The 25,021-nt window shown below is 36.1% G+C and overlaps 1 protein-coding gene across 1 annotated transcript; it reads left to right on the top strand.

The window, feature by feature from the left end:
* Positions 1 to 8,929: 8,929 nt before the first annotated feature.
* LOC144448062 (uncharacterized) lies at positions 8,930 to 9,706 on the top strand. The gene has a single exon (XM_078138211.1). The coding sequence runs from the start codon at positions 8,930 to 8,932 to the stop codon at positions 9,704 to 9,706; it is 777 nt and encodes a 258-aa protein (XP_077994337.1).
* The last annotated feature ends 15,315 nt before the right edge of the window (positions 9,707 to 25,021 follow it).

Raw genomic sequence — 25,021 nt, forward strand, 5'->3', positions numbered from 1 at the left:
GAGAGAGAGAGAGAGAGAGAGAGAGAGAGAGAGAGAGAGAGAGAGAGAGAGAGAGAGAGAGAGAGAGAGAGAGAGAGAGAGAGAGAGAGAGAGAGAGAGAGAGAGAGAGAGAGAGGGGGGAGGGAGAGGGAGAGAGAGAGGGAGGGTGGGAGGGAGGGAGGGAGGGAGAGAGAGAACAAAAGATGGCAACTATCCATTGGTTCACTCCTGTAGAACGTTAATCCTTGACCGTATTAACGAGAGTAGACAGAGAGAGAGAGAGAGAGAGAGAGAGAGAGAGAGAGGAGAGAGAGAGAGAGAGAGAGAGAGAGAGAGAGAGAGAGAGAGAGAGAGAACAAAACCAGGCAACTACAATTAAAAGTCGTATAAAAACAGTCGTGAGTGGGAGAGAAAGACAGACATACACACAGACAGTTAGTCAGCTAGCCAGACAGACAGACAGGAAAAACGAACGAACGAAAGCAAAAGAAATAAAAAAAGAAAAAAAGAACGACAGAAAGAAAGTGGGGGAAAAACTGAGCTAGAAATAAATAGAAATAAAGAGACCGACAGATCGAGTCTAACAGAGAGAATGGGACGAATGAGAACGAGAATAGACAGAGTTCGGACAGAGATAATAAGAGAAACAAAAAAGGGAGAGAAAGAAATTCTGGCAGCAAACAAACACAGGCAAACAAACAAACAAACAAACAAACAAACAAACAATCAGACAGACAGAAGACAGACAGACATACAGACAGACAGATAGATAGACAGACAGACATGCGTATGACAGGGAGTGCCCAATTAGAAACAACGAGAGATATCGAGGATGGAGAGGGGCTTGGGTGATTTAGAGAGAAATTACGCTTTCAATTGATAGTATAACCTTACTGTAACATACAACTGGTCGTTGAACTACCAGCTCCCATCTTGGCGAGAATGATAAATGGATGCAATGACTCCCCCCACACACCCCACCCCTTCATAACACACTTCAAATAAAACTAACATGCATATTTAATCATTAACAAACAATAGCGAGGAGACCACCTGTCTTCCTGGAAAAGAACTCTAAAGTAATTATTTGCATCAGTATGTACGGGTGTCGTTTTTCCCTAACATTTCGACAGTACAATAACAGCAAACATTACTGTGGAGGAGTGGTTGTAAATCTTACTCACAAGTTTGTACAATGTAAGGGCAACGCTAATGTCCTGTCCTAATAAAAAGAGGACTTACGCATTTCCAATTTTACTCTGAGAGTCTCTCAGTCGATCTTTCCTTTCATGTATAAGCATCAGTTGATACATTTTGGCCGTATTTAGTGTCGCACAACTGCAGTACTCCCATTCCAACTGAAATATGCTTAAAGTTGCCATACGGATGAGGATTGGGTATTTATTTTAGATTTTTAATTTTATAAAACAGTTTTATCATGGCGTCCTACTTGAAAAATAATGTGAAATAACATACACCAAGTACTTGTTTGTAAGGCAATAAATGTGTACGTGCAATAACAAATGTTTTACACATTGATTTAGGATTTTTTTGTAATAAACCGAGTTACAACACAGACTTCGTCTATATTGTTTCAATTTGATTTTTCAAATAGGAGGCTAGGCCATGATAGAACGATTTTATAAATGAAAAATCCAAATTAAATACCCAATAAATTCCCTCGTATCCATATGACCACTTAAACCATCACTTGGTATTACACGTATGATATTCACATGTAACTTATGAATGAATGAGCCGATGACGTAATTTTTCTACGGCCGTATAAAATTGTCGAGGAAATCCCTACTGTAAAATCAACTGCTAAAAAATGCCAGAAGAGAATTGTAATGCCATAGAAGGCAATTATTGACATTAATTATACTAGAATTATAGTTTATTTGAGGTTTTATGACAGTATTTACATTTGCATATAATAGTTAACTATATAAACTCAGCCTGTGTGACTTTAAAACCATGTCTTTGATAAGTGACAACGCATTTTAAAATTCGTCTTTCCAATATGATATCAAATAAAGTTGAATGCAAATATCATTTTTATAACATTATCTTTTGTTCACTCCCCCCCCCCCCCCCATCAGATGTCACTTAAAATTTGACCATAAACTTATATTTTTATTGGACCACAATGTAGGATACTGTAACATCTAATAGTTTACAATATAATTTCACATTGGGTATATTTAAAAGCCTTGTGGTGTTTACTTTTGATCCTCGGCGTAGTTTGTGTTTTCCACTATATAAACTATTATCCTATGCAAATTATCGTATAATTCACTTCCATGTTTTGAAGGTTTTTGTGAACGGCATAATTTGTTGGCATTATACATCCGTGTGTGGGTATTATTTCGACTAAAACTAAACCCCGGCGCCCACTGGGCCCACTGCAGCACACCACTATCCCATTGGATATCACCCTGTAATTTCGATGATAAGTTATACTCTGGGATCATTCCACAATATATCGGTTGCTTGTTAATCGCATGGTGTTATATTTCTGAGGATCAGCATAAAATATCGGTGCAGCAGAAGATTGACAACATATATCTGAGGCGACGTTATCTAGAATTGAACAATAATTATTCAATTCAACTAGGTGTTTGGCGACGTCTAAAAAACCGCGCCACAGTCTGAAGTCAGGGTCGATCTATTCGCCTTGAAATATTTTTTATCACACATTTACACACAGTAACTACAAAGTCATGACAATGGTGTCACTGTTTGCAGCCTGGTTCGTGTTTTTTCAGACTGCTTCCTAGCGGCAGCTTTTTAAAATTATTTGTTGAATGCGGTTGCCATTTTATGAGACTTTTAAAATTTTAAAAAAAAATTTAAATAGACAGAACAAGATGACTACTAACAACTGGACGTGATGCAGAAAACAATTTAAACAGTTTTTATTTTTTTTCACAACTTTTAGAGTGACTTCTTTTAACAGAAAGATAAGGGGCTCTAATTTGTTACCCCTAGCCTTGAAAAGTAAGATTATGTGTGGAAACGTTTCGTGGTTAAATGCTAAGTTGTACAATTGAAATGTACGTACAGCACACATGAGAGAAGTAAGGAAAGAAATGGCGGTGATCTAGCTACCAAATCACTGCATAACATTGAATATCAAGTGTACAATTGTGTTTGCATACTTCAAAACTATATGTCATGATGAGTGTTGCTTGTTTGGCTACTACACTACTGTACTGTGACCTTGTGTGCCTTTGCCAACGTTCACGCTTACAACCAATCGATCACTTTTGTACATATTGCTGCGAGTCTGCATGAGTCGTTCTAATTATGTGCTGAACGCATTCATTGATACAGAATGGTTTTAAAATCAACCAAGTTTACAAATATAATTGTTGTGGTGTGTTTTTCCTCAGATAAAAAAAATCTATAGTGGTCTGAGGTTCTTCGCAGTCTTCCTAGTGAGCTCGAGGGGTTCAAGCCTTGTTCTAATCCGCGTTGAGTGCTTTGCTTTGGGGATTGTCGTTAAAAGATCGCTCAGCCAATTAATATGGTATGACATATCCCAGAGTTGAGAAATGGTATAGTCCTGACTGTCCGGGTTACTCATGAATGTTTGGCATGCCTGTAAACACCCCATACCAGTAACAATGTCCACACACTTTAGTAGAGTACCCAGTCCCTAGTCCCGTGCAATTAGAAAACTTGTTATGTCGGTGAATTACATTTTGACACTGGGAATAACATTGTGGTTATCTTAATTGGTTTACAACACGTTATTTGAACATATATATAGTTGAGATCACGAATGTTCAAGTGCCTTCTGTAAGTTCTTGCTACACATTGGCTTTATAGAAACATATTACCCTGGATTGAACGGTCAAGATGAAGGCCATCTAGCGGCAACTGCGCATGCACGTACAGCTGACTGTATACACCTTTCTTGTCGTCGTGATGCGGGTGCTCAAGCTGAATAAAATGAGAGCCGTCTTTCTCGGCACAAGGCGCTCACTCCCAAAATCGAAAACACAAACGACAATAAACGAAGCAAATAGAAGTAAAACAAAAGAGCTCAAATCGTATATTCACCATATCAGATTGTATCCAGTTTGTCGAGTGCTATACCGTAATACATATACGTGCATACACAGCCTTTATTTAAGCTGATCTACAATATAGAGTGTAAATGATGTTGATGCATACTTTCTGGTGTGAAGGTTGAACAGTTGACACTACTTACTATAGTGGCTAGACTCTTTACGTATAAACGTTATCATCAAATTTAATCGTCTCTTTCATAAACCTGAATACCAATACCAGATTTGAGTAAAACATTTGTGTTAATGGTAATGGCTAAACAGAAAAGGATACACATAATGATAGAATAATACTGTTTATCCAAACACTCCAAACACACGTTTGGATATAAAGTAAAAATTAATTCTCTTATCACCCATCATCAAATTCCCACGCAATAATTGTGACCAAAGAGAATCTAATTATCTTGGGGTCAAAGTAATTAGAAAAAAATGAAAGTAAAATATTTTACCGATCTACCTACCCTATTTTCTGACATCATGTTCTCGGAAACAAACATTTTTTTTTTCGGATTTAAATAAAGCAGAGTTTTTATCAGACTTGGACTTGTCCTTTTATTCAAACTCAAGTTATGCCATATTCAAGTCCATCTGTGTTAAAAAGTTTATCGTACCATATCACTGTAGTTGGACTGATACTTATTTGTACTACAAACTCATTCTTGTTCCTTAATTTAATATCCACATTTTTTATTGAGTACCTGGGAAGTGCCTGTAAGTCGTTACTATACACTTAGTGCAAAAGTCCGTATGTGTAACCATTGACCAACGCTACTGTGTTGTTTGAAGTGATGAGGTGCGGGCTGATATACCGTACATAACTAATAAATTCGTCTTATTCAATTTCTACTTTGGGTCACATTTGTGCATCTGGTTCACAATTTTATGTGCTCTAATTTTCAAAATGCTGGTACTTGTTATGCTTTGTTAACCTTGTTGCATTTTAATCTTGAAAATTCCAAATTATGTGTAAACGCGCATGACGTTCTACTTCGTCGTGTAGATGCCATGATGCACTACTAGCGCATTGCAGGTTGCTGTTCACTCGCCCTGTTTGATACATCAGTGCAGAAACTACGATGCTAAAATCTTTAATATGGCATTGTATGAATACAGTTTCTTGCTACATTTTGTCTAAATAAAATGAACTAATAAAGTGACATTATGCAGGCATCGAATACAGACCTTAACACATTGGCGCCCGCGTATCTATGTCTTGTGGCAGTGTGGTTGATTTCGTTCAAAGACTAAATACGGCAAGATATTGTGATTTTGATATCTTACAGTGGAGTGTTGGCTGGTGCGGGCTGTATCAAACAGAACGGTAACTTGCAACGCGCTGTAACTGTTGATTGAACCATAATATTCTAACTTACTGTCTTGTAAATGTGTTTTTTCCCCTGAAGTCGATCATGCTCAACAACTTGTTACTTATGTGAAGTAATATTTAATTAACACTTTTTAGAAAGGTGCTGTCCTTGGCGGTAAAACAGTACAAGGGAATACAATATATTCAATGGATTACTTTCTTTTTGTGTCATTGTATACAGGCCATTCTTCGACCCTATTTTTAGTTCCATGTCAACAGCGCCGTATTCAGGAAAATCTTCGATGTTGCTCCAAAATACGTTGTCTTTTTAAAGTGTCGGTTGTCGCGTTTATATAGAATTCGTCATTTGATTGATGACAAATGGTAACTATTTTGAAAAGCGCAATTGTAAGCTTGATATAATTGTAAACACAATGTGCACGGAGTTTGTAAAATGAAACAAAACATACATTGTCGTCAGATCAACCCCTGCAACGTCCACAAAACTGGGTTACAGGATTTATGTGCTGTGCAGTGAGATTCGTGACAATTTGGTTTCACGACAATTCTTTTAAATGAGATGTTATTGTAATCAATTGTGATAAAATCACGACGAAGACAGCATTTCTCACCCAATGATGGTCATACTAGACAAATTATATCCGCAGTTAGTAGGATAATAAAACAGTAGTGAGTTTGGAACAGTAAATTGGCGGGAAACTAATGTTTACTATCATTTCGATCAGTCTACTATATTTACGTACATAGTCTAGTTCTTATAATCATATAAACGTTACGATTATTACGTATGTTCATTTCCACTCGCTGCCTAACTCTACCTACAACAACCTGAAAATGAATGACGTTGGAACTCGATAACATCATCGTGTTTAAATGAACGCTGTCGGGGTGAGCACATATTTCTGTGCTAGACGGCACAACTTTGAGTATACGTGAGTGGAGAAGATCGTGGTAATCGTAACGTGTACGTATTGCAACTTGACTAATATGTACCCTTAATCATGCAATGATTTAATTATTCAGGATTAATGGATATGGTCACGTGATGAGCTTTGCCTTAATAATTGTGCCGACTCCTGTAAATTCGCGCGTAGAGGAAAAGCAAAATGTAGAACGGTGAACCAATAGCATACATTACACATAAATATTACAGTTAGGGAGTCAGAGTTAGTTTTTTGCTAGATATATGAATAGTGCTAGACTCCTTAGCATAACATAAACAATGAGAATTAAATCGCATGTAATGAGTAGTGGACAGTATAATATTTTAATCTTCGATATTACATGTAACATGAAGGTAGAATTTTTTATTATGCATGTTCTCCGTTTGCCAATTTTCTGCCAAGTTTTGACCAGAAAGTAACTTAAATTGTTCAGAATCTTTCTTTTCATGATTTCTCTATCTTTGTTAATTTAATTTAATTTAATTTAATTTAATTTAATTTAATTTAATTCTTTTGTTTAATATTTCCCAGTAAGTGGTGTAATAACTTAAATTGAAGTAATCATTCTAATTTCTCATGTGCATGTATATAAACACATTTTCCTCGAATAATGTGGTACGCCACCTGCAGGAGTTTCCGTTATAATTTACGAATTTTAAAAAGAAATTATATAAGTACTGAACTGCTGGGATGTGATTCTGTTGAATAATTCAATGAATACAGCTGATCACGGTTTTACAACTTAGCTAAGTGTCACACATGCAAAGTACAGTAGGCTTTCTTAACAAGATTTCAAAGCCCGAGAAAATTCTACCGAGGGACCGGTACTAATTTAATCTTTCAAAATGATCATATACTATACTAAGTCACGATAGCAGGTATCAATACAAGTAAGTGTACTTCTGGTAGAAACAATTTTGAATCTGGCTGGATTTTTTTTATTAAAGGTCTGGGTTTCAGCCCGAGGTTCTCGCATTAGTGATATCAGTTGAACCATGTGGGCTACATAAGGTACTCTGTGGTTCCGGATCAACCGTTTCTACAACAACTTCGCTGTATAGCGCTGTCAGACAACTGCTTTCAAACATTCATTTTGATCCTAAGCCGGATAACTACTTTGTAGATGTGCTAAAGCTGGTTTCCTGGTTGTAATTGTCGAATTTCATTCTGCTAATGGGGGGGGGGGGGGGGGGGGTGATATATATGACAAAAAGACTTGTATCTGAAGTACCACATTTTTTATCCAAAGACGTCTTTTTCCTTGTCTGTGGTTTATCGGCGCTCACAATTAATGTATGGCGACATTCCAGTTGCTACTAGCACGAACCGTGGGTTAGCATAGCACACCTCCTTAATAATTCCACCCTAATCTATAAGCTTGTATTTCGATGCGTTCCATGACACAGAGTTTCGCCATTTATGTTTCACTTTCAATAAAATTATAATTTTGTGGAATCGATAACAACCATGGCGGTATCCGGCAGATGTTCTGTGATTATGAATGCTGCAATCCCACAGATGTTACTTCTTTCTTTCCTTTTCGTAGAAATGAGTACGTGATACCACTACTTTATAGCACTGTGAAAACTCATACAAAACAGTGTCAAAGTGTCAGTGAGAATGAGCCCAGAGCGCGATATTAGAGGTGGCAAGAGGTGGCAGCTGCAGCTGCAGCGAGATTCTTACGCGGCGGTACATGTAGTCTGCTTCTGTCGGAATTTCCAGTTAAACATGAATGGCGACACACGTTGTGGTGAATACATCATGTTATGGGACCTGAATAGGGTCGTTTAAGTGTTGACAATACGGCGGGCCACCACCTGTTGTGTACGGTCATTGTATTTCGGTTTCCACTTATTGTGCGTCGTTCATACAATTTCCCGCCAAAAATGATATCGGATTGCAATGCCAAGGCATTTCAATTGTGATTCTATGACTGAGAGTAGTTCAAACATCGCAGTCTCTTTGATAAACATATATGTCACGGTTACTTATAAAACTCAGACGGCTCATCTCAAACCCGAACTATGGTCTCTTAGACTAATGCCACAAGCTATTGAAATACAGCAACAATGCCAGTGTCATTCATGTTTTACGTTGGATTGGAACAAAAGTCCCTGAAAAGAATCTTTGAGATGCGAAAGTAGTTTGAACTTCCAGCCGTTCTTGTACTAATTTACAATAGTTTTAATCGCTACAATTATGTGTTACGGCACCGTTTCAAGGTACCGTCCACCGTCTGTTTGATACGCGCCCACACAGAGAAGCCAATAATGGAGAAACAACTATTCTACTCGTACAGCAAGATCGCAAATTCTCCAATTTCTTGCTACATTTTGTCTAAATGAGAAAAAAAAATGTACTGTCACTAGGCGCGGACACATGGGTGCCAATGTTTTTACATCTGCATTTGATGTCTGCATTGTACCATTAAATTAATTAATTTCATTTTGACCAAATGCCCACTGCTATTTTGCATCTACATTTCTCCACTTGCCACCCTATTAAGACATCATGATTTGAATTTTATACAATATGCTGATGACAATCAACTATATGAAGGCTTTGCTTTGGCTGACACATCCACCACTGTTGCCAAGATGGAGACTGCAGTACTGGACATAAAATCATGGATGACACAAAACAAACTTCAACTAAATGATGGTAAAACTGAGGTACTACTCATTAGGTCTCAGTTTATGCGCATACCCCGTCCCATTGACAGTATAAACATTGGATCATGTTCTGTTGACTTGGTTAACTATGCACGCAATATTGGTGTAACCTTCGATGATAAACACACTCTTAGGAAGCACATTACCATAACATGCAATTCGATCTATTACAATCTTCGAAAAATTGGTCGCATTCGTCGCTATCTGACAAGTGAAGCATGTGAAAATCTAGTCCATGCTCTTGTCTCATGCAAACTGGATTACTGTAATGGACTCTTATATGGTTTAGCATCTAAAGACATTACTCATCTACAACATGCTCAAAATACAGCGGCCAGAATTGTTTCACGCCGCAAGAAATCAGACCATATCTCCCCAGTTCTCAAGGATCTACATTGGCTACCAGTCTACTACAGAATACATTACAAAATACTTTTGATGACCTACAAAGCTCTCAACAATGCTGCACCTAGTTACATATCGGATCTGATCAGTTATAAGCATGCTCCACGTGTACTTCGCTCCAACAACAAAGGTCTATTACACATCCCACCCTGCAAACTTAAATCCTATGGTGAACGTGCTTTTTCACGCGCTGCCCCGCAATTATGGAACAGTCTTCCGGTTGCTCTGCGTCAATCACCAACCCTGGACAAGTTCAGGAAAGACGTTAAGACTCATCTTTTTATGAGAGCATTTTGATAAGAACTCTTTTTAGTGTCCTGTAAAGTGCCTTTGAACATTCTGAGTAATGGATTCAGGCGCTATATAAATTGTTTGATTGATTGATTGATTGATGTCGCAAGAAACTTTATTCATTCAATCTCCGGCTCTATCTTAAAGGGTCGAATGTGAGGTTTCATACTTAGTTTCTGTGTGGTTGTATTGAACAGTTCTGGTGAACGGTAACTTGAAACCGGCTGTAGAATAATCTCATCGAAAAGGCAATGCCAGCTCTCTCAAATTTCAAATTATATTACTCCGGAAGCGCGCGTGCGACTCTTAACCCCCCCCCCCTATAGATTTTATTAAATAGGGGTCTGCTAATCCATAAAAATGAACCATATATGCATGAAGATAAAGTATACGTTTTCTAGATTCTTGTGTGTGGGTGGGGTGGGTGGGTGGGGTGGGATGGGGTGGGGTGAATGGGTAAATATTTATTTTGAGACGGGATATTTTGTTACGATAAAACAACAGTGAACTCTTTGTTAGGCGTATAGTTTGATAGTAGCACTGCATCCCCCCTTACTACAAATCTCTTACAACGGTGTATAGAATATATAAAAAATTCGGATACTCGTTGAGATTATTAGGAAGGAAGTACTAGTTTCATGACCATATATACCCCTAAAAAAGGAAAAAAAAGAAACAAGGTCGTCCATGTGTCAACAAAATTGGCAGCTCTCGACGATAAAAAATTCCGAAGCGTTATTATAGTTTGAAGATGACTGGTGGTACCAGTGATAATACATCGCTCTGTCTCTCTGTGTTTGTCTTTAAATAGCCCTGCCTCTTTCTGTCTCTGTCCTAGTCTATGCCTGTCTGTCTGTCCGTCTGTCTGTCTGTCTGTCTGTCTGTCTGTCTGTCTCTATTTTCCTCCTTCCCCGTCCCTCCCTTTCTCTCTGTCTGTCTCTCCTTTCCTCCCTCCCAGTCTGTATGTCTGTCTGTCTGTCTGTCTGCCTGCCGCTCGCTCTCTCTCTCTCTTTCTCTCTCTCTCTCTCTCTCTCTCTCTCTCTCTCTCTCTCTCTCTCTCTCTCTCTCTCTCTCTCTCTCTCTCTCTCTCTCTCTCTCCTAGCTACCTTATAGTGAGCTACATTTCACCGACATTTAAATTATTAAATTATGACATCCCATATACCAGACGATGTAACCCCTGTCAATGTGTTACTCGTTCGTGTGAATTTATCTTTTATATACTTATTTTACGTACCATGACCGATATCATCCATAAACCACATACATAAATAATTCGGTCAATATATACCCAGAATCTTGGATACTAACTTGAAGTATTCATTCTAATTTCTCTCGGAAACTGAAGTGCATGCATATACAAACACATTTCCTAGAATGCTGTAGTACGCCACCTGGTTGATATTGGGTTTCCATTTATAGTCTGTTAATATCCACTTCAACTCTCTGGTAAAATAAAATTCGCATAAAACAACCCTTCATAAAGTCGCCCAAGCTTCTAAACTACAAAAAGCAACGTTTGTAATGAAAATGCGCTTTTATCTATCAGGATTAGTGTAAGCTTGCATCGTTCCTGTATGTTTTATGATGATATTCGTTGAAACATAATAGTGTAATCCATAACACTCGCGATGCCTCTCCTGTACGTTGTAGATGTACTACCAAACGAGAATGACTGTAGTAGAGAGATTCACTTCGGCGCCATGATGGTTTTTGTCTTCTTTATGTTTACGTCTTCCACGTCTATATTTGCTACGAATTTCACAAACAAATACAGATACTCATAGCGCGAATCATTCCCTTGACTCTTGAATTGTTACATTTTATCTCACTATAAACACATTCAAATAAACAGCTTTGTGTTTGAATCTTCATTGTTTCATCCGGCAGTGATGTTGATTTGTCTTCGCACGCTATCAGTGTTTGTACTAAGTTGTATGTTATTTGTATATAACAAAAACTGTGCGAGACGTAAAATCATCGTATAATTGAAACACTCAAGCCACTGTGGTTTGGTAGTAATTTAGGTATACCGAGGAAATAGCAAAAGATGTCAAATCAAGTTGGCACTCGAATCCCACTGCTATGCATGTAAACGCATTGCTTTATCATTGAAAATATATGAACCAAATGTATCAAAATAATCCATCGACCTGTAAACCTTTGTACTAGTGTAGGGGAAGTTAAAAGATAAATTGTGGCGAAGTGTGTCAACATGTGTGTAAGTTCCAAATGTTTAATACTGCCGTCAGAGAATTATCTGCATACAGCTCACCATAAGTATGGAGAGAGAGAGAGAGAGAGAGAGAGAGAGAGAGAGAGAGAGAGAGAGAGAGAGAGAGAGAGAGAGAGAGAGAGAGAGAGAGAGAGAGAGAGAGGGAGGGAGGGAGGGAGGGAGGGCGGGAGGGAGCATAGTTCGTCTAATTATATATCGAAGCTGTTTATATATTTAAAGAAGTTTAACAAGGTTTTACTATAAATTATTTTCAAATATAGCACACATTTTACGAGACGCTTATACATTGTAGGTTAATAAAAGAAGCAGTGTTGTTTTAAAACTCTGCTACACAACTTTATAAATTACAAAAGGCGAGCACAAATGGAAGCTCAGAATAAGCTCGAAATGGAGTTTCATGATAAGGAATTTTCAAAAAACAGTATACAGTTAGAGCACAATTTATATATTTGGGTTAGGCATGGTCAAAACTAAACAGAGTTATTAGATTTACAAGTGACATTTACGATTATATATTGTTGGGCGTTATGATTTAATTGATATACGTGTATATTTATTTTACTAAGCCTAGCCTGGTGTTGCCTGTCAAATATTCAAGTGATAAATGCTATTGAGTTATGACTCAAAATAGAGATACAATGTTAGCTTGTTTCCTAGGTGCGAACATTCCAAAGAAAAATGGTACAGAATTATTGGCCATTCCTGGGATAGTATACAGATGCTTGCATGCCATCGAAACTCGACAACTTGCAAAAGAAACAAACACACTAACGAACAAACAAACACATAAACAAAACACCCCAAAACAACAACAACAGCAGCAGCGACGACGACGACAACAACAACAACAACAACAACAACAACAACAACAACATGGTAAAAAAACAAATTCCACTACGCGAGGTTTTGTTTGAACAACTTACACAATCATATATTAAATGTAACGTTCTCTTTTGGTTTCAGAAACTTGTCCTGTGTTCATAAAGGTGACACATGCCGTTTTCTATCGCACCACGCAAGACTGGTGTACGGAGATGTATTTTGGCTCTCCCCCCTCCCCCACATGGCTCGACGCTAGGCTAGGTACACATGTACGTGTTTTGATAGCACGACAGGTGTGATTTATGTCAGGTTTGTTTATTTTTTGATAAGTGACACTTAACTCTTGGGTTAACAAAAGCACCAGATTTCTATTGACTCTGTTGCCATCGTGTTTGCTTTTCAGTGACGTCATGAGCGGTGGATACAGCAATTCCAGACTGATCTCACGGATGACTGCGTGCTTGTAGTGTACCAGAGTTCAACGAGTTCTCGAGCATGCCAACAGATCGAGAGCGTGATGAGTTTTGAAGAGTGTTTATACTTATCAGTCTTAGCATTGTATATGTTGTCCAGGATTCCTTGCAATGTTGGCTTTTGTACCGTCATCATACATGTAGTGTGTGCCGGTAAAATATATTATACAATTATGACAAGACACGTTCTTAATAAGTGTCATCGTCTCCACCGGCTTTGATATGTGAAATTCCTCATGTCTATCCTTGTAAATCGCAAAATATATCACAAGAGAAATGTCTGAGACAGTTCTGTGACTCTGAATTATTTGACATTACTTATAGATGCAGTGGTACAATGTGTGTACCGTGTCACCTACATATTCGTCCAGTAGGCGATTGAATATACTCCCCTCGATCTCGAAACGAACACACACCTTTCCTTTCACATATGAAAAAAACCCAAGATAAATCACTCACTCACTCACTCACCCATGCATACATACATACATACATACATACGTACATACATACATACATACATACATACATACATACATACATACATACATACATACACCTAGCTAACTACCTAGTACCTACATACAAACAGACAGACATACCTACTGACTGTCACACACACACACACACACACACACACACACAGAGAGACGCGCGCGTATGCAGGCAGTCAGACAGTGATAACGTGAGACTCGGTGAGAGAGACAGACAAACAGAAACAAACAGAGTACATCGAGATAGAGACAGACACAGATAGAGAGAGATGCCAGCTGTAAAAACATGTCTGTGGAAAGGCCAAGAGTATAGCATTGACTGGTCAGTCATCACACGTGTGGCTTTCTATTCAAATGCAGAAAAACTACGCATCATATATGCTGACAAATGGAATTTATTAAATAAACGTTCAGAATTTATATCAAAGTGCCGACATCAATATATATATATATATATATATATATATATATATATATATATATATATATATATATATATATATATATATATATATATATATATTGACCAACTTCCACTGTGGCACCCATATTACGTGAAATGACATTTTGAAATTTGAAATTTTGAACTATACCGTTCGTCTGATGATCGCAACAGCGTGAAACACTGTAACGACTCCTGTGTATCTTACTTGATACTGTTATTTACACCTTTCTATCTACATACATATGTATTGAGCACTGTTTACTGCAGTATAGACATTTTACATATTATATATATATATATATATATATATATATATATATATATATATATATATATATATATATATATATATATATATATAGTTTTGGTAGTACTGGAACTCTTTCTTGGGTGTAACTCAGTTACACCCAAGAAAGAGTTCCAGTACTACCAAAACTATTACGCTCTGCCACTGCGGTATTGAGCACTGTCTTATAGCAGATTGATACTCACCGAGGTATATATATATATATATATATATATATATATATATATATATATATATATATATATATATATATATATATATATATATATATATATATATATATATCCATTTATTCACTCCGGCCTGTGGAGCGTTAATCCTTGACCGTATTAACGAGAGTAGAGAGAGAGAGAGAGAGAGAGAGAGAGAGAGAGAGAGAGAGAGAGAGAGAGAGAGAGAGAGAGAGAGAGAGAGAGAGAGAGAAAGAGAGCGAGAGAGAGAGAGAGAGAGAGAGAGAGAGAGAGAGAGAGAGAGAGAGAGAGAGAGACCATGTGAGGTAAAAAGAAATTGACATAGTGAGAGTAGTAAAATGCACATTGTTTTGTAACTTCTTACTCAGCTGTGTGTAATATAATATTGCCAGCAATTTTAAGTTATTAAGTTCCATGACGAGTTCACTTGTTAGAATGTAATCATGGAGATATATCAGACATTGTGATATAGGTGCATTCCTGATTCTGTAGATTCGTTATCTTTTACGATCTCTATATGTTAAGCATGCAGGATTGAAATTGCTATTTTATTATTTTTTCAAGCCGGGAAGTGCTTTACCATCCACAATGCAATACGAAAACAAATACTGAGGGAAATCCCCAGAAGTGGTACAAAACAGAAGTAGCCCTTTAAAATGCATCTCATTAAGTTTTCATTATACCCAATCATTCTATTTGAAAAACCCATTTTTTTTATTGGTTTGGGGATTGATACGACCTTTAACCCTTTCATAAGCATGGTACGATGTTATTTGCATGTGTAGCTTGAATAACACGTCGTTTTGACCAAGTTTGGTCATAACTCGGATCCCCAGCATGTTAGAAGCGGAATTACCAATGCTATTTATAGATTGCGATATACCAACAAAAGAGCGACAACTGCTAACATAACTTAGAAGATGTCATTCAAGGCTTTCAGCGGCTTCACGTTGTGTGACGTCACATACGCATGTTCTGAAACGCAAATGTATTACCGCAATATAAAGACCATTTCTTCATCGCTGGAAAATACGCCAATTCGTTTTTAAACGAACGTCATTTTATTGAAGCCATATATCTGTCGCCGCTTATATGATTCAAATACCACACGTGTACCGTAAACACACCACATTTATCATCAGACACCCGTCCATAACAAGTACACCGGCTTACGCAGCTTTCTTTATTATTACGGGTTACTCGGTGATGTGCATACGCATTAAGAAGAGAAGCGAACCGCACTTTTATACATGCGTTATATATCGCCATGCCAATGTTGTGGAGATTCATGCACACAAACCTTTCTGTTTTAGTGAACTTTATCTAAATAAGTCACTGCGAAATTGCCACGGACATTTATTGTATTGGTGTTTATTTAGCATTGCTATTAAACGCGACATTACGTTCTTAATCAAAACAAGTTGCCAAATACGTCTGGTACTAATATTATAGAGATTTTGGTTAAAATTCTGACTTTTCACTACTTGGACGTACATTGTACATGACAATACTTTTGTGGTCGTTATAACTTGCACAAAGGACCTAGGGAGGCACCTGGAAGGGCACCCACCCACTCATTCGTCTAGTGTAGGTGTGTGCTACCTTGGTGCCAAATCTCAAACCTCTTTTTAGACTGATTTGAGTAACAAAAACAATACACAACCATGTGTCAGACCACGATGACGTAATTTATTAAAGACCTCGTTCTATTATGGGATGTATTTGTGCGTACCATGACTGAGAAGAGAGGTTGACCGTTGTTAGATATTAACTTAAAGTAACATGTTCGGGTAGTAAATGGAATGATATGATACCATTTTAGAACAACCCTTGAAGATACTAGCCTTATAAAGCCACCCTCCCCCAAATGCACATTTCAAACCAACTATACCAAAAAATACATGCCCCAAAAGTACACCCGAAAGCGGGCCATAAAGCTTCTTTGATGCTACGAACGAATTGGAACTGTAAGTGTATTACTTAGTTACAAGAAAAAAAGAACGAACAGTCACCAGCTTATACACCTTTTCATAAAATAAAACCGTAAACATTAATATTAACTCTTTAAGTTTATATTAAACAGAAAAACAAAGTCGGTTCTGTTTTAGAAGGATTTTTGGATTCTCTATAATTTATTGTTGGGATACACAATCGTGGTAGTTTTATAATCTTCGATATTGTGAAAACAAATTCGTTTGAAGTAGTTACAGTGTAATGACATATAATATTATAGGACTATTTTGTATATTATATCACAGCTTTTACTTGAAGTGATTCGAATGGTATGATCTGATCAACAGCTGGTCGATAAGGCATAATCCAATATACCGTGGACCAGGATATACGCCTATACTGGTCAAGTTTGAAGCATAGACACTGTGCATGATTTACTATTATTTTAATCGTGGTGTTACTACTGATGAGAGTTATTTCATATTAGTATCAATTGTGTACGATCTTAAAGTGTGTGCGTTTGTATATGTTTCATTTGTGTGTGTTACTGTACCTGTCAGTCTCTGTCAGCATGTGTGTGTGTGTGTGTGTGTATGTGTATGTGTATGTGTATGTACACATGTGTTACTGTGTGTCTACGAGTCTGTGTGTATGTACGTGTCACTATAATTGGAATTTGAATTGATAAAACAACGTTAACTTTACTGTGTTTTTTTACATGAAAAAACAACAATATGAAATAACATAATTATGCCAAGTTCTTGCTTGTTTACAACCCAATAAATGGCTAAACGTTAAAGTAACGTGTAAAATGTTTGTTATTGTACAAACAATAAACATTTCACACTTTTTTTTTGCATCTTTTCGCAATTTATTGAGTTACAAACAATTGATATGTTATTTCTCATTATTTTTTTTCAAGTATAAAAACATAGTAAAATTGTTTTATGAATTAAAATTCTAAAATAGATGCCCAATTCTAATCCAAATGGCCACTTTATACCCAGGTGAAAAAAAAAATAGTTTGTTCTTCGAGGTATTTGCGCTGGGAATTACGAAGTTCTTTATCCCTCGGTGAATTCTATATTCGGTGGTTGTACCCATTCTACGGAAAATGATTGTTGTATGCCGTGGTAGTCTCCTATGATCAAAAATACTCAAAGAAATAAATATAAAATTAAAAGTTGATTACATTCAGTTATATAAATACTCGTTATACCCGAGTATGGGAAAACCGCGGTTCAATATATTGGAAGAAAAATACATCAGTGTACATACGTTCCATTGAAGCTCGCATACCTTGCTTTTGTCAATACCCAGCTATATTCAATAAACTTAGAGTTACTGCACTTGTAGAACACAAATGAAAATTGGCAGTTGGCTATCGGTATAAATAGCTGCAGTGAACCACGTACACAGAAAGACTCTATTCCAAAGTCGTATTTGTGTCTGATATTTGGATGGGAAATCCCAGCTATCATTACATATCATTCGATGGATGGATGCGAAACCTAGAAAATTCTTACAAAAGCGTCAAGTCACAAGTTTTACTAGTCCTGTATATGTTCTCCATGCGTGACCACCTGTCTATCTTCAAACCTAACATATCAAGTTAAACTACGTGTATCGTTGTAGCCTAAAGGTTGTACTATGTTACGTTTCGATCATAATAGGGTTTCTAGTAATTTTATATACCTGTAACGTATCAGTTCGAGCTAAACTTAACTCGAGCGCAGTATAGTATTTTAACCATGACACCTGTCACTAGATAGAGGGCGGTCTTGTCAGAGGATAGCGCATGAGCAAAACAAACTGCAACCTCCCTTCTCGTCTCTCGGATATGAAAGTTCTACATCATATCGAATCCCGATGATGGAAAAAACGTTGCACTTGTATATAATTATGGCTTATTTTAATTCTTACAATCAAATGTCGACGCAAACAGCTTCACTGGTAAGTACATGCATATGTATACATAAATTTGCCTCCGAATATCAGGAAATGTAAATAGATTTTCATATTTATTTTTTCTTTATTTAAGTTCTGGTAGGAAGCGATGTTTGAAACAGTCAATGATTTCCAGAATCTTTACAATACATCGCATTTTATATTAATACTGAGAGAGGAAATTCTATATATATGCGCCGACAATTGTTTTTTATCATTTTCCAGTTTTTTTTATCTGCATTAGTTGCTACTGGAATGTTCAGTGTTTTGAAACTGTTTGGTTACATACAACGCCTTACTCATAATATCATATACACCCTGAAAAAAAACTGGATCACCTGTGGATAACTGTATGTGTGTACAGCTGTGCACATAGTATATATGGTGCAATATATCAATCAAATTGATTTTGGGGTCCGCACCCGAAAAATCAGCGCCCAAATGCGATATCATGATTCCAACCTGTTACTGTAATACTTTGGGATACAACCGATCTCTAATTAACATACACCGTTTCCGCTAATTATTGGTATTTTAACAATTTTCAGTGAATATATTTTTGATTGTCTGATCGATAAAATAATATTTAAGTTACAACTAGAGTAGGTTGAAATTCTTGTGTAGTGTCTGTAAGCACACAAAATGACTTTGATAAAATAAGCCCGTATGTCACTAAAGGATCTTGTTATTTTATCTTTTCTTTGGTTTTCTACATTTTATAGTCTCGGAAAGATTGACAATATGACTACATTCAGTTATTCTTATATGCTAATGCAGTATATTGTGATGCGATGCGATGTGATGTAATGTAATGTAATGTAATGCTGCAGCAATGCAATGCAATGCAATGTTATGTAATGCAATGTAACGTAATGTAATGTAGTGTAATGTAATGTAATGGTTGCGTAATCTTAACTGACCAAGATTTGCATGACAAACCCAAGACGAATTATAACATAATTATGTAAAATGTATTAGAAACTGATACAAAACTGAGAATTTTATTTTGTCGTCGGAAAAGTTTTTCCGTCAGTCAACATTCATGTACTTTCACAGGTAAATATAATCATGTCACCGCTTAGCAACAGTTAAATGTATTAGATAATATCTATATTTCATTTTGTCAGGAGATCTCCAAACTTAAACCTAAACAAGTATGCCTCACGATCAGTTGTAATGGCCGCCTATAGTACGGTCAAGTTGTGTTCTATGAGTAAATCGTGAAAGAGTGTGTATTTAGTTACTTTGGAGCAATTACTTTCTACAATTTAACACCCTCAACAACAAAACAATAAAGTCAAAGCAAAACAAAACAAAGCAAAGCAAAGTGTACAAAACGGTAAACTTGGAAAAAATAAAGTCACAGTGGTAAATATACGTAAACATTGAGATAAGTAAAATAAAGAGAACGGTTATAAAAGGTGTAATTTTGAGAGAATATATATCATGACTTGTAACTACCTTCTTTTCTCAGCTAAAATCATGTTAGATTCCAATGTCAATATACATATTATTTACATTTAAAAGCCCAACCCATCACAATCCCACCACTGACACATCACCGTGTTATTAACTGTTATGTATTTTAATGCAAAATAATTGTTTGGTTCCTGTTACCCTACCCCACCTAGTTTTTCACTGCCAACCCTAAACATTCAAATTTTTTTTACGTATTCGAGAAAAAAATAATAAAATCGCAAATATTGTGAAGTCTCACAAGAAATAGTGAACGCGGAAGCTGAGATCAAGTTAAAAAGATAATACAAAAACTGTTCTTCCAATCTGTAATGGCTGTACATCTGATGAGAAGAAACCAATAACAGAGAGACCTTATGGAAAACACCTAACTACCTGAACTAGACACTCACACCTAAAAAAAAAAAGAAAATAAAAAATCTACCTACCCCACCTATTCTAAAATTGAGCGTAGTCGGAACCAAACCATTTTCTATTAGGCCTAATTTTAATCTCATGTGTGATATCCTTAGAAATATTTAATTCCAAAAGTAAAAGTAAAATTTCACCATACAAGATCTAGAGTCATCGATGCATATTTGGTTAGATTTCAAGTTAAATGTCAGTAACGAGGGACTTATCTGCATTTCATTCGCAATACAAAAACTACAGTGTTGATATCGGACAGTATATCAAGAAGCGTTTGATTTGCTATGGGCAACTTCTTTATTTGTATTCCTTTAATTTTTTTTCCTCAATCGTGCCACACTTAGTACGCACTGCAGTAGAATTGTGAAGAGGGACCCAATATTAAAGCAACATATTATGTTAACAATACTACTCTATCAAATTTATCTAACGCAAGAAGATTTAGAAATGTTAAAGTGGCCATAGATATGGATATGGATTTGATATTCATTTTTTATTTATAAAAACAATTTTATCATGGCTTTCTACTTAAAACATCAGAGTGAAACAGCAAAAGACCACGTCTGTGTTTGTAACTCAATACATTGCAAAAAGCTAAAAAAAATGTGTAAAAGGTTTGTACGTACAATAACAAACATTTGACACGTTTATTGATATTTTGCAATTTATTGACTAATAAAATGGCACTTGTCATGTGCTTTTTCACATTGATTAGGCGCAGAGATTGAGAAGGAACAAAATTTTACCAGCTTTATACATTTAATCAAGGAGGTACGATTTATTCGGAGATCTGAAATAAATGGTATAAGCGATATGATGTGATAACTACGACGTGTATATTAATACTGCGTTATCAATACGAATCTATGATTTATACTTCTAACCATATCATATCTGTTTACCTTATAAACAGTAATTGAGGTAGTTACAGGAGATTTTGTATTGAATTTGCGGTGACTATCACATATAATTTTGATTTGATAGACCCGGTAGTTGTAAAAGACGTCGTCTTGAAAGTCTGACCAATAAATGTTGGTAGGTAAGCCTCACGGTCTAACAAACAAAGTAACGTAACAGAACTTAAAAATTGAGAGAGAGAGAGAGAGAGAGAGAGAGAGAGAGAGAGAGAGAGAGAGAGAGAGAGAGAGAGAGAGAGAGAGAGAGAGAGAGAGAGAGAGAGAGAGACAGACAGACAGACAGACAGACAGACAGACAGACAGACAGACAGACAGATGGATGGCTAGCTAGACAGACAGACATACAGACAGACAAACAGACAGTCAGACCGACAGACGGGAAGGAACACATGAATGACAGACAGGGTCAGAGACAACGCAGAAACACAAAGTCATCAAGAGATGTACAGATAATACATCTACAGACAGAAAGCGAGATAAATATTTTTAGATTGCAGTGAACTGATCTAGGACATCTTCTATGTAGAAGAACAAAACTGAATTGCTTGTTGGTTTTATACCGAGGAAACATTAGAAAAATGGTAATAGATTTGATAAAAAATTTGAAAAAATAACTATGCAAGACAGAATGAAGTCCAACTTCAAATTTCAAAGAAAATTATGGATATCGGGAGTTAAGTACATAACCTTACAAGTAGTCTCACCCTGCTTCCTTTACATTAGTGATATATTTTTTCTGCTTCAATCCCATTTTTCTAAGTTTTGAAATAAAATTGATTTGGAATTCTGAGCTTCGCTAGCTAGGATGTGAAACAAAACAAATCGTCTATAGAGGGCGCACTTTGCATGTAACTCGGTGGTATTCGGTGTTGTTATGTTAAGGCCTTTGTGCAAAAAGCAGAAGTTGGCATTCAGTATTTACAGACAAGGTTCGTATTACGGGAAATCAAATAAACGCAAATAATGTGTTTTTTTGGTACGCCAGCTGTACTGAGATCAATGACCCTGAACGGCTTGAGGGCATAGTAGGACACAAAAACTCAACATAAATTCTATTCTACTTGATTTTCTTCAAGGTCTCCTTGTATCCTTTATAAAATTAAACGAAGCCTTTTTTTAATATCAAAATTAAAATAAATATTGTATAGCTTCTGTAGTTCAATTCTTGAATAATAACGGTATTAACAAAAAATACCTTTTATCTAGAAATTATTTGTTGGGACTGTTTATACAGACTGAAAGAAGTTAATGAGATTTGAGAGTTGTATCAACAGACAAAAAAAATATTGAGTATATAATATTGTTGAGTGATAAGTGTTATATTTAAGTTATTTTGAAATCATATTACATATTTTTTAAAAGAATAATGAAAACGTTTGAGATACCTTACCGAGGGTTGTCAGAAGCATTCCTACAACAACAATGTAAACCATATCAATGAAACCTGGCGTCGTCTGCCTCAACAAAAGTTTTCCTTTCATTCACATTTCATCGTCTGGTTCATTAAGGTTGCTGTGGGTTTACTATTATATTTCATTGCCTGATTGTATTAAATGTATACTATTCATGGCATTGTCAGCTACATTTCATTGTATGCCAGGATAACTTTATCATACATATGTGTGCTATGTTTCATCGTCTGGCAAGACAAATTCTTACAAACATTGCTATATTTCATCGTCTGTTTACACAAAATATTACTAATTAGCTACATTTTATCGTCTGGCTAGACATAATCTTACTAACATTGCTACATTTTATTGCCATCCTTAGAAAAAATTTACCAGCTATTGCTACATTTCCGTTGTGCCATAAATAATCTTAGCAGATCGGAGCCAAATCCTACGTAACGGTAACCGTATTTCACACAATGAAATGTTTTAATTTCTAATGTTGATAAGAGTTTCCTTACATCAGGCGATAAAAATGTAGCAATGTTTGTATGATTTTTGACGAAGTAAACGGCATTCTCTTTCCTTGTCTCCAATTGCAGACGACAGTAAAACATACACCACACGACAGTTTGACATCATATTATAATCTTTATTCATTTATTTATTGAAGACATATTGAGAAAAAAGAACAGAACACGTCAAATGAAATATGAAAATACTCAGATGTTGAAAATAAAATCTGGATCTAAAAATCATAGAAACATCTATATATATTCTATAATATTAGTCAACATACAGAAAGAAATCAAGCTCAAAACGCCAGTACCGTTATACAGCTAAAATGATGTAGGCCTGGTGTTTCATTCACTTAACATGAAATTTAATGTACCCTCAGACAACTTCTAATGCAAGAAACAATTACATAGGTACCGTGCACAGTGGGGATGTAGAAGTAGTCAAGTTGATATATTGATCATCAGTTAGAATATAAACAATTGCAGCCATTAAAATTATCAAGTCCATGTGTAATGTTTTCATTATTACCGCACTGTAAAAGAATAGCAATGTTTATCAGTGTTCAATATCAGTGATTGGGCAAAGGATCCTGCTGTGTTTATTGTGTCTCTGTTATTGTTAGTCTAGAGTTGAAATAAGTCTATCTTTGTGTCAAAAACGCAATGTCCCAAGAGTGGAACACTAAGCCTACATCATTTTAGCTGTAATGTCCCATGAGTAAAACACCAAACCAACATCATTTTAGTTGTAAATGATTATACGATAAGTTTTACAGATAAAATACTTTGAAAATGACAATACATATTACTTTTTGCCTTACGTTTAATTATCTTTTAAAACTAATTAGGCACTCCACAATACACATTGATATTGAAATTACTTAGCCCGAATAAAGTAAAATCTACATATATTACAAATAAGTGTATCTAAAATAAACATAAAGGAAATAAAGGAATTGAGATCTGTGTTTGGGACTACATCGCTGGCACAGAGTAGTTGGCAGTCTAAATGTCACATCAAATTAAACAATGAAACAGAATTAACTCTACATATTCGAAACTGATGTTGAAGCCAAAAAAGGGGCGAGAAAGGAATTCCCCTATCACCTATCTATAAATATCTTTGAATTTATACTCTCCACCCCCTACCCCAATCAAAGTGGTCTATAATATACCTAAGGGGTTGGTTTCGCTCTCGTTCCAAGGAATGACAACTAAGCACAAGCAAGACGAAACGTCGCAAAAGAAAGATAAATGATGTAATTGAATTAGAAACTGCCGACAGCTGCATCACGACATGGTAGCATTTCAATGTCTACTCGATAATATACAAATATATCATACCAGCACATAAAGATGTATTTATTTAGACCACATTATTGGAATTCTTATCAACTTTTTTATTATTCGCCGAGTTACACTTCCCCATAACGTGGCATTTTTTGACCTGGCAAAGATTGTGGTACATGCTTAATATGCAGGTTGAGATTTGAGAACGGTCAAGGAGCGGAATTGAGTGATATACAAAACTCAAAGTACACCATGGTCCTCCATGTACAGATGTAAAACGAAATTTCCCGTAAATTGTACGTGGGTATTTACGTTGTTATCTGTGTGTGTATATATATATATATATATATATATATATATATATATATATATATATATATGCATTTGTATTTATGAATTTAGGGTTTCTTATTGAAATTCAAGACAAGGTCATATCGGACGAGTGTATGAATT

The sequence above is a fragment of the Glandiceps talaboti genome, chromosome 17 (assembly GCF_964340395.1).
Source record: "Glandiceps talaboti chromosome 17, keGlaTala1.1, whole genome shotgun sequence".
NCBI lineage: Eukaryota > Metazoa > Hemichordata > Enteropneusta > Spengelidae > Glandiceps > Glandiceps talaboti.

What these genes read in the sequence shown, in the direction of transcription:
- LOC144448062 (XM_078138211.1), top strand. Translation starts at nt 8,930, where the DNA reads ATGGAGACTGCAGTACTGGACATAAAATCATGGATGACACAAAACAAA.